General features: G+C 47.5%; 2 protein-coding genes across 2 annotated transcripts in view; one reads left to right on the top strand and one right to left on the bottom strand.

Annotated features, from left to right (window-relative positions):
• EMC4 (ER membrane protein complex subunit 4) overlaps positions 1–566 on the top strand; it is a 20,212-nt gene extending 19,646 nt beyond the window's left edge. Inside the window, exons 4-5 of the mRNA XM_026866891.1 lie at positions 212–392; positions 482–566. Coding sequence (XP_026722692.1) covers positions 212–392; positions 482–517 — 217 coding nt within the window. The 3' untranslated portion in view covers positions 518–566. The remainder of the gene's footprint in view (positions 1–211; positions 393–481) is intronic.
• Positions 567–10,839: 10,273 nt separating this feature from the next.
• The window catches only part of TOMM5 (translocase of outer mitochondrial membrane 5), a 1,158-nt gene continuing 240 nt past the window's right edge, over positions 10,840–11,757 (bottom strand). Inside the window, exon 2 of the mRNA XM_026866900.1 lies at positions 10,840–11,334. Coding sequence (XP_026722701.1) covers positions 11,300–11,334 — 35 coding nt within the window. The 3' untranslated portion in view covers positions 10,840–11,299. The remainder of the gene's footprint in view (positions 11,335–11,757) is intronic.

Genomic DNA, 11,757 nt, shown 5'->3' with positions numbered 1-11,757 from the left:
CCCCTATGACAGCCCCCCCCCCCCATGTTGGTCACTCCCACACATCCCCAGTCACCCAGCAGGAACCCTTGTGCCATCCGCCCTGTCCCTCTCCCAAGGCTCTCCCCCATGGTGCTCCCCTGCCATTCCCCACCCACCTGTCGGTACCCCTGGTACTTCCCTGTGGTGCCAGGTGTGCAGCGTGTGGGTGACAGTGCTGGGTCCCCCCATCTGGCCCTGTCCTCCCCACAGCACTGAAGGCGCTGGAGAGCTCAAGTCGGCGGGCACTTCAGGGGCTGGTGTTCCTGGTGGGCAATGGACTGGGGCTGGCACTGGCCCTCTACAAGTGCCAGGCCATGGGTCTGCTTCCCACCCGCCCCTCTGACTGGCTGGCCTTCGTTGCTCCCCCACAGGTACACCCAGACCTGGGGTCCCCCCACCCCTGCTGCCCTGGATACCAGGGTCCCCCCACTCACCTGCTTTCTCTCTTTTCCTTCGGCAGCGGATGGAGTTCACTGGGGGGGGCCTGATCCTGTGACCCAATGTGCCCACCCACCAATAAAGGCGATGGCAGGCTGGTGACATTATTTCTGAGGGGAATTCCAAGGATTTGGGGGGCTCGGCCCAAGGAGGCACCAGGACGGGTTGGAGCAAAAAACTGCTGGCATGTGCTGGGAGCATGGGGGCCTGTACTGGTAGTGCTGGAGCCCATACTGGAAGCACTAGGAGTGCACTGGAGGAGGACTGAAGCCTGTACTGGGAGTGCTCTGAGAGCCCTGGGACCTGTACTGGAATCATTGGGAGCCACACTGGGAGTGCAGTGGGGTTGCACTTGAAGCTATAGGTCCCATACTAGAAGCCTTAGAGCCTGTACTGGAAGCACTGGGAGTGCATTGGGACTCTCAGAGCCTGTACTGGGAGCTTAGGACCACACTGGGAGAGCGCTGGAGCTGCACTCAGAGGCTCAGGGTCCATACTGGGAGCCTTAAGGTGCATATTGGGAACACAGGGAGTGCATGAGGCCCATACTGGGCTCATACTCGGAGAACTGCAGCCCAGACTGGCACTGTACCGGGAACACTGGGTCCATACTGGGAACAGTGGGGCTCATATTCAGATCTTAAGTTTAATGTAGGTCATGCTGGCATCATACTGGGAGCACTGGAGTCCAAACTGAGGTCTGGATGGCAGCTGTGTCTCAGGCTGGCATTGTACTGAGAGTGCAGGGTCCACACTGGGAGTGTTGGGGTCATACTGGCATCCTACCTGGAGAGCTGTGATCCAGACTGGCATAGTACAGGCAGTGTTGGTGCTGTACTGGAAGCACTGGACCCATAGTGGGTTCATGCCTGAAGACATGACTTAGGCTGGCACCTTACTGGGAGCATTACTGCTGTACTGGGTCATGCTCTGAACCCTGTGGCCCAGTCTGGCATTGTACTGGGAGCATTGGGAGTTCATACTAGAACACTGACCTGTATTGGGATCGTGTTTGAAGACCCATGGCTCAGGCTGGCATTGTATTGGGAATGCTGGGCCCATACTGGCATGGTGGTAGGTGAGCCCGGGTGGTACATGTGTGGTACTGGGATGTAGTGGGCCAGACTGGTGTCCTCAGAGGCCAGGGCTGTTCCTGTTGCCCACATCACTGGCCCCAGCCCCTGCATCAGGAGCTACAGGGCTGCCCCCAGTTCCCCCCTGCTGCCCCAGACCTGCCCAAGTGTCCCATAACTGCCTCCCAGTTTACCTCTCAGTTGTTCCCCCTGCCCCATAACCAGCCCCAGATTCCCCCCACTGCCCCATTTCTGCCTCAGTTTTCCCTTTGTTTATGCCGTTTTCATCCTATTTTCTCCTGTTTCTCAGCGTTGCCCCGCTTTTTCCTGGTTTACCCCTGATTTTTCCCTTCTTTTGTCCCATTTGCTCTGTTTCGCGCTATTCCCCGCGTGCCACATGGCCCTTCCTCCCCTCAGGCCCCACTGCCCCCTTTGGCTGTCCTGCTCCTGCTGCTGCAGTCTGTCAGTCCCCCCTCACGGCTGGTGCCGGGGTCCCACTGTGCTTGCTGTGGCCAAGGCCACCGGTGCTGATGGTGCCCAGGGATGTGGTCATCACAGTCTGGAGGGGGCCGGTGTGACCTCTGACTGCCCCATGGCCCCTGACTCCTCCCCTGTACCACCAAGCGTGGCAGTGGTATGACCCTGGGCCTGACATACCCACCCCTCCCCAGGTCATTAGACTGGTTCCATGCAAATGACATCAAATAAAGTCATAAAGGTGTCACATTTGAGGGCTGAGTAAGGAATGGAAAAGTGATGGAGGTTGGTGCTTGCGCACCCGCAGTGGGCGTTTGCTTGCAGCAGTGGCTGGTGATACCCATTTTCAGCTGAGTGATGGCTCTGTAGGTGGTGGAAATCTGCCACTGACACCTCTGCTCAATTCATTTTGCTGGCTCTTATTTTCTATCCTGTTCTTATTTTACTGTATTTGCCTGTTGTCTCTCCTGAGTGGTGTTACCTGTATTCTTGTGGAGCCATCTATCCATTCTTGTCACCTCTTGCACCTCTTTTGTTACAAAAATATTTGCCTTCTGTCATGCTTGTTTCCAGTGATGTACAGGGCCTTCCCCCACTCCCCCATCTACTGGATTGTGTGCAGGTTTTCTCCCCTTCTCTGCTCCTTTCCACTGCTTCCAATCTTTGTGTCAAGGACCATGTCCAAACAGCCCCTGTTGGCCAGCTAACCCTGCCAGGTACTAGACCTCTCTTACCCATTTCAAACCTCTGCGCTGCTGTCTCCTCCATATGTCATCTTCATTTTACCTTGCAACTCTGAGTCACAGAAAACAGCTGCTTCTCAGATGTACAATTTTTTTTTTCCTTGGAAATCCCTCTATCTACGAGTTGGAAGTTGTATATATTTTAAGTTTTAATGATAGGGTACAAGGAAGCTGTCTTATCTGGATGAGACTCGGGTAATAAGGTGGGGGTAGGAGGCCCATTGCCAAGATCAAAATCATCCTCCTCATTATCAGTTTTCAGAGTACATTTATTTTCAACGAGCTTGCTCTCTTGAGACTGGGCATGCGTGTTCTTGCTCTATCTGTCCTAAAGCCAAGGTCGAAGATTAATTTCTGATTGTCGCAGTAATTGGCTGTGAACATGGGTATGAGATTCAAAGGCAGCTGTTTGTGTTTCTGCAAAGCATAACACATCTTGAGCTTCCTGCCTGGAAATCTTTAGTAAAGTGTCTGCAGCTGCTAATGCCTCTGTGAAAAGCCCAGTGAAGGGCGTTCCATTGCCTTACATAAACAAATTTTCTGCACTCCTGAAATTCTGCTCTCACTGTTTCCCAATCAAAACAATTTTCAGTCACCCAGTTATTGTCCCACCCAGGTGTTTTCGTTCCTTACCCTCTTGCCATTTTTGCTGCTCTTCCACTGCCTGTATTTTACAGAATCCCACTTCTGACACCAATTACTGTCATGACCTAAAGGATTACCCAGACATTATGGTCTTTACATACCCACAGACTGGGTAACTGTTTAGGTTGTGACATTAATGTTCCTATGTTCTTTGCTCTCTTTCCTGGCCTCTGATGGGAGCAGCAGAGCAGATTTTGGCAAGGAGGGAATGGACAGCTAAGCTGCCCTGCAAGACCAACAGAAGTTGTGTCAGTGTGTTCAAGTGAATGTGAAGCCACCATGGAATCAGTGCTTGTTTCTGTCATCCAGTAAGAGTGGAGATCATGGCAGTTAGATTTGAGAAATTACCTATGGCAAATTAGCTAAGGGCCAGAGTATAATGATCTTTCTCACCTATCTCACTTTTGCCCAGTTCATTTTATTGTATTTGTCAAATTTGATCAATCTATCCCAAACTTCAAAACCAAATCAAATAGAATTAGAAAGACCTATACCAAATACCTGGTTAATGATGTTTAAGAGCATTTGACAAAAAAACTTTCTGCACCAATGTTCATTTTCATTATTTTGAAGTTTGGAGTAAAAGGCATGACTCTCAGAGATTATTTGTTTGATTAAAATCTTTAGTTGAGCTACCAAAATAACACTGCTAACAACTATTATAATTGCACAAAATGCTACAGTTAAAACAATGGTAACAATCCAATTGGTATTGCTACCCGTGTAAAACCGTATGTTTGACTAAGTGCCTAGGTTATAGTGATACTATTCAAGTTAGAGTTGGATATATTGTATTTAAATCCTCTAAGGAGGACCACTAAACATTGGCTCTGTTGTGTAAACCCAATACTTCATATAAATGATGCAGGCCTTGCTAGGCTATACCCTTAAAGAGGAGCTAAAAGGCTGATAAAAAGGGAACATCCTGCCCAGAAGGTGCTGGAAGTTGAGTAATTGCCAAAGAAGCAGAAAGTCAGCAAAAATCTGGTAACTGGGGGAAAGGTAAAGGTGGCAGGGGGAGATCATGACCACTGACCAATTTAAGACCAAAAAGACTTTTCCCCCTGCCCACCTGTAAGGAGCAGACATGCTAATTTACATAGCAAGAGAGGCTAATTTAAGTATAACTAACCAATGAGGAACCAAAGTGATAAGAAACTACACAATGGTCATTACAGTAAATGTGTATTCGTTTAGTCCCAAGTGTATAAATACACTGAACTTTTTTGCAGGGTGCTAGCTCTGTGGAATTACCACCTAGCAATGATTTTTCCATAAACATGAAATAAGCACACCTCTGCTCTGTGTATATGGGTGTGTTGTACACCAGGTAAACGACCACACTGGAGGAACAACAGTATCACAGAAATGTAATGATGACATAAAGCCAATTTATGTGGTGTATCTTAGCCCTTACAGTTAATACAAGAGTAAAGTATATAATTAAGCATATGATCAAGCATCCTTGGGTGGGAAGGATTAACTGTGCCAGTGAATCCTTTCATCTGTCCCCAGGCAGGGCATAGTCTCAGAAAGACATCATTACCTACACACAGTCAACCAGTGTATTCAAAATCAACATTATGTCACTTAGCAGCTCTGTTGCAATTTGCAGCCTGACAGCACTGTGGTGGTGGAGGTACAGACTGCTAATAGTGATCCTGTAGTATGGGGTTCAAATGCAGCAGTGCCTTTGTCACTACATGGCTTTGGGCAATGCTGGCAGAGCCTTTTACTGTGTCTGGAGGGAGTGGCTGCCGACCTGCATGTCTCCAACAGCCGCATGGTGAGTGGCCCTGCTCACCAGTACCCACTGTGCATGGAGTTCTCTCAGCTGCCTGGCTCTGGGCAGGGCAACATCCTCATGGTGACAGGGCTTTGCCTTTGCAAGGCCCTGGAAGGGAAATGTTGGGGTGGGACCCTGTTTTTTTCCTCTGGTTTGCCTCTTCCATGGCAAGAGAGATGGGGCCATGAAGCAGGCCCTTGGCACAAGGGGCTTTAGCAGGGGGATGGCTAGTGCCTGCGCTCAGAGCCAGTGTGGCTGTGTGAAGGTGGGCATCACCAGGGGAGAAACAGGCCCTCCTAAGAGAAATGCTGGAGCCAGTGTGAGATGGTGGGGCTGGCCACTGGCTCTGCACCCATGCTGATCTCCGTGTGCTTCCTTGAAGGCCCTTCTGACCTGAGTGAAGCTGAGGGCCTGAGGAATGCCATGGAGAAGAAAGCAAATGTGAATCCACCTGTGGGTATTTCACAGGGGCTCACGTCCTCTGCAAACACAATTCCTAGCAGCCCTCTGTGTACAAAAGGACCATGGGGTGGATATGCAGGTACGTACAGAGTGTGGTCAGGAACCTAGGAGCAGGCAGTGTGAGTTCTGGAGACAGAACTGGGGTGTCTAAAGGGATCCTGGAAAGACTGAGGCATGGGAGTGGACAAGCAGCTGAACATGATAGTTCTGCAGAGGCAGAGCTAAAGGGAATGTAATTGCTGCTGAATAAACATGCATGGAAGGCACTGATTTGCATGACAGTGAGACAGGCATTGGAATAATAGTTCTGCTTTCCTTATTATAATAGCTCTGTTTGTTTATTGGAGAGGATTTCAAATGCATAGAAGTTAGAGAAAATACTATACACCAAGACTTAGGACTTAGTTTATTTAGCTGACAAAAAAAAACCCCAGTTGATTACATGGTACAGTTATCTGCATAGCAGAAACCCAGGAGTTAGTAACAGCTCTTAAATGCAGAAGTACGAGAACAGGTAATTGGTTGGAAGATGAAGTAATTGGTTTCACATTAGGGGCTAACTGTAAATACCACTGTATATGACACTGAGTGTACCCTACAGTGATTTACTACCAGTGCTTTTAAAGACCACTTGGTTTCCACTGCAACTAGTTCATTTTACAACCTATTACAACCATGTCAGTCTTTGTTAGTGTGATGTAAAGGCTGTGAACAAATAGGCTGCATTGTATTTAACACTGATTTAGAGAGAAGTTGTGCTGCTTTTCACTGCTTACAGATCACAGAAGTTTTGCAGATGCACTTTTATAAATTTTCCAGTCCAGTATTTTTATCTAAAGCAAGTTGCATGCTAAGCACTCTTCTAATTCTGTAAGTGCTTCACATTTTTTTTCATTACATTTCTAGTGTCTTTGACATGCTGCTGGTTCATAGAATCATAGAATGGTTTCAGTTAGAAGAGACCTTAAAGCTTATCTGGTTCCACCCACCATCACCCCCCGTCATGGCAGGGACACCTTCTACTAGACCAGATGTTTCTGTACACTGTGCTGCCTGTCTATAGCTGGTTATTCTCCAGTTGAGTGCTTCTTTTCCCTCACTAAATGCAGAAATGAATAATCTTCCCCAACATCATAACTATTCTCACTGTCTGAACTCATGTACCTGCAGCCACTGGGACACAGTTTTGGCAAATAGTATTTTTTCCATTTCCTCACTGATCTTCATTTCCAGTCTCAAGAGTCAGTTTGGGAGGCATCTTGATCAAATAAGTCACTGAAATCAGCTTGACAGTTGAAGGGATAGGCTGCTTTCCTTCACATTTGTTTGGGGTATAGCTGCCCATACAACCCATGGGAAGGAAGAAGTTCTGTGTCATGGAGATGACAGAACTCTGCTTCATTTTCACAGAATGGGATAATTCAGGCTCCAGAAGTCTACAGTCCACCCTCCTTCTCAAAGCACTCAAATCACTACCCTGTGCTGCTCTTGCCATCCTGGTAGCTGTGAACCAACACCAGCTGAGGAAGCTGCCTGATTCAACCATGTCTTCCTTGGGATACTGCACTCTAATGGCACTCAGAGGTTTTCCTTGCCCCCATGCACAACCTTTTCCCTGAAGTTTTAGCAAGGCACACACCTGTCCCCTTTGAGCTCCAACACTGTGGAGCATCATAGCACAGTGGTGAACCCACAGAGCTGCTGAGCAGGACAGTGTGAAAGTGCCTCTGGAAAATGGAAGATAGATCCCACTCTGGGAAGAGCACCCCATTAGCAAAACAAACGCTCTGTAAGTTGAGGAACAGGAGACCCAAACTTGAGATAAGCCTGGGAAAAATTTGTGAGTAGAAGCCTGGTTAGTGCTGGCAAACCATACAGAGCTTCTGTATTTTAGGTCCAAAAGTATTATGATGGTAAGATTGTTTTAGAAAATGCCTAGCCTGTCCTCAACACTAGGACTTGCACCACAGGTGGATGATGCAGGTCCCTGAGACAGAGCACAAAGAAAATTCTGTTGCTAAGAGACTAAAGTGCAAGGAGAAAAATTTAGTGTCTTCCTCCTACTACTGCCAACAGTCATAAAGTTACCTGAAAAAAGGTACCTGCAGGATAACCTGAGCTCTGAGCTTCATGATGACTTTGGCTCTACTTGTCTTGCTATCCTGACACGATACTTGACATAGGTGGTCTGCTTCTCCTTGGAAGATGAGCAGCTGTTTCTCCAGGGCCTAAGATTACACAGCACCAGGACAGGCCATGGAGGTGAAGAGGCAACAGTTGGGAATCTTTGGCCAGACTGCAGTCTGACATCCCCATCACCCTCCTACTGCATATCTCTCTTCTTGGAGAAGAAATATGCAATTGCTTGGTATATCAGAGATTGCAGGAAACCAGACACAAAAAAAATACCAAACATTTATTTTCTCCTATTTTAATAAGGGCATAGCTTCATCTCTTAAATGTGTCTGAAAGCAACTAGAAGAGACTTTAACAGCTCCCAACAGCCGGTTCAAAACCACTCCTGAGCAAGCACATTTCTTCAGGATTAACGGTATGCAGAACTGCTGACAAGTCAGCTGTGTTAAGCCCTTGAAATGTGCTTGCATGTGGATAAAAATGGGTGCATATACATGATTTTAAGGATATAGTAAACAGAAATTTTTCTGCACTTGGGCCACAACAACCCCCAGCAGGGCTACAGGCCTGGGGAGGAGTGGCTGGAGAGCTGCCAGTCAGAGAGGGACCTGGGAGGATTGATAATGAGCCAGCAGTGTGCCCAGGGGGCCAAGAAGGCCAATGGCATCCTGGCTTGGGTCAGCACTGGTGTGGCCAACAGGGAGAAGGAAGGGATCTGAGCCCTGTGCTCGGCACTGGGAAGGCCGCCCCTCGGTGAGTGGGTTCAGCTTTGGGCCCCTCACCCCAAAAAGGCCATTGAATGACTCGAGCATGTCCAGAGAAGGGCAACGGAGCTGGTGCAGGGTCTGGAGCACAGGTCTGCTGGGGAGCGGCTGAGGGAACTGGGGAGGTTTAGTCTGGAGAAGAGGAGGCTGAGGGGAGACTTCCTGGCCCTCTGCAACTCCCTGACAGGAGGGTGCAGAGAGGGGGGATGAGTCTCTTGACCCAACGGAACAAGCACCAGGACGAGAAATAATGGCCTTAAGTTTCACCAGGGAAGTTTAGGCTAGATATTAGGAAGCATTTCTTTGCAGAAGGGGTTGCTGGACGTTGGAATGGGCTGCCCAGGGCAGGGGGGAGTCCCCATCCCTGGAGCCGTTGAAGAGTCGGGCTGACCCAGCACTGAGGGATCTGGTGGAGCTGGGTACAGTCAGTGTGAGATTAATGGTTGGACTAGATGATCTTCTTTTCCAACTGATTCTGTGAAATTGGCTCGCTAGAAACCTTCACATCCCTGTACTTACTGAGGACTCTACTGCTCTACCTCTGACCATGCACAAAGGCCTGAGACCAAAAGTGGTACCAGTGTCCCATTCTCCATAGCTGGGCAAAGGATAGGATGGCTGAAGTTTCTGCCTGGCACAGGCAGAGCCAAACTCTTTAATGTATCCCACCATCAATGTCATAACTTCAGTGCATTTATCTGCTGCATTAATTTGTCAGCTGGGTAATATAATCCCGTAATTTATTCAGTTGTGCTTGTTCCCATTTACACAGGTATCAGAATAAACAAAATCAGGAATATACTTGCTTCCATTTCTCAGCAAAATCCAGAGAACTAAGTAGGACTGTGTTATTTCACTTGGCTGCAGCAAGCATCCAAGTCTCCAGGACCATGCATCAGCTCTAGTAAGTCTCCAAATTACTTGGTTATGCTTCCAAACTAATACTGTTTCCCAGACTGCCATTCTGCACTTCCAAACCCTGCCTGTCTTGGGGAAGGCCTTTTTACATCAGGCCTGAAGCTCAGAGGCAATATACAGTCCTCAGGTCTGTCCCCACTCCTCCCTTATCTGTCCTTCTTCCAGCTTCAAACCTATGTATGCTTCAAGAACAGCTTTCTGCAGGCAAGCTCAGACAATGGTCAAAATGAAAGGATAGAAATTTCCAAGGGTCAGTCTCATCATTGTCTGTAATTCCTCTCATCTCTGATGCCAGCCAACAATGTCTGCGCCTTCTGTCTGAGCTGATACAATCTTTTCCCCCTTGCTTTTTATAGATTGCAATCACAGGTTTTGGGCAAGCACAGCAAATATTCCACCATGCTTCATACAGGCACTGTACTGTCAGCCAATGGCACAGTAAAGTACAGGAACAGATTCTTTCTTCTGCTCATCAAGTGAGCAGTAGAAAAGAGCAAGCAGTGCCTTTGCTGCAAGTGGCCCTGCAGGCACTTGCCTAACACCAGGCAAAAAGTATTTCAGGGAGTTAAGTATGAGAAATGTTTAAGGCTCTCTGGAGTTCTGGTGTGTAGCTGATCTAAGGATATCAGTCAAATCCTTTAGGGCTTGTGCAAACAGAGAAGTAACCCAAAATGGCTGAAAATCCAACTTCTACTTTGGTAGCTCAGCTCAGGGTCATCTTAAACAGATGCATACTAATAAGCATCAGCCCCAGAGCTTATCAGATCCCTTTCAGAGAGGACATTCAGAACACCTTTCACAAAGCAAGTTGCTTCTCTAGCAAAATCCTCCCCATTTTGCCATCAGCACAAGCAGTACAAGGCAATATTGCAGGCAGTCTCTGAGTAAAGTAACATTTCTGAACTACCAGAATTACAATTTGTCACAGTAAAAAGCACTCAAATCAACGTATGATAAAATACTACAAGTACTGGCAGAAGGCAGGAACAGGCACTTTAAAAAATCTGCTGTGACTAAAATTCAGTTACAAGCTCACAGAGGAAATATGCTCTTGTTCCTGCTTTATAAAAATTCAAGATCCAGGTGGTTCTAATTGAAGGGGAAACTGACACAGGCCTCCCAGATAAAGCAGAGCCATTTTCTCCCTTTTATATCTCTGAGTCTTGACTACATGTTCATGTTTCACAGCTGAGTTCTATGCATTTAACAACCTGAAAAATGCATCACTGCCTTGTCTTTTTCACTCTCCTTTGCTCTTCCTTAATACAAGTTGATTTTAAAGGTAGAGCTGAGAGCAAGCTTAATGTAGTCAAGGAAGTAATACCAGATGACCACTGGTTTAAGTGATGATTATTAAAAATAAATCACTACCAGAGTTAAGTGATAAACTGCTCTTCCATTTATTTCAAATCAGACTGCTTGTGAGCTGAATTCATTGAGGACTTCATTATTCATACAGGCAGGTTCAATAAGGTTGATAGCCAGAGTATGTGGCAGTTTAGAGGTAGCTGCATAACAAAGCAACTTGCTAGCGCTTCACACTTCATACAAAATGGAGATAAACTTTTTTTTTAAAACAGTACAAGAAATGTTGCATCACAAGTCATTGCCTGATGATAGCTGGGAGTATTAGGGTGACCAACATTCAGCTGCAAGGACAACAGATCTTTCCCATACTCTAACTAGGCTATCATTCTCAGGTCAGATATGCTTAAGTGAAACATTTTAGAACCACTCAGTACCGGATGCCTGCCTCTGGTACAATATTTAATTAACAAAACACAGAAAAGCAGCTACAGTCCATTTTGTTTTAATCTATCGAGTCTTCTTAAGTGTTCATATACTGTCCAGTTTCTTCAGGATGAAAGGAGCTGAAAAGACAAAGCAGAATGGACATAACTCAGCTGAAAGGAGTGAGATGTGTGCAGTGAATCTGGGATAAAACTGCTGCACATTTACGTGGCATCTAAAGTATTCAGACTCTGGGCAAAACACCACCCTCTGCCTCCCACAGAGCCCCTTCCCTCCCTGCACAATTGCTTTAACAGGTGAGGCAGCACGACTCAAGGGGGGATCGGGTCTGCCAGCTTGTGCCACAGGTCAGAGCCTCGGGCCTGTTCTCGATACGGGCGGGGGGACCCCCCAACGCCATTTGGCGTTGGCTGAGCAGACGGGTGCCCTGCAAGGAAAGGTGCCAGACTCTGATGACACGCACCAAGGCGCTGCCTACACGACAGCATGGCCCGGCCCTGCGCGCTCGGGAGCGGCACAACCGCGCTGCCGCCCGCCCCAAC

The sequence above is a fragment of the Athene cunicularia genome, assembly GCF_003259725.1.
Source record: "Athene cunicularia isolate RWA chromosome Z unlocalized genomic scaffold, athCun1 chrZ_part5, whole genome shotgun sequence".
NCBI classification, from domain to species: Eukaryota; Metazoa; Chordata; class Aves; order Strigiformes; family Strigidae; genus Athene; species Athene cunicularia.
Note: the sequence above shows the minus strand (reverse complement) of the source record. Positions and strands in the feature narration are given on the sequence as shown.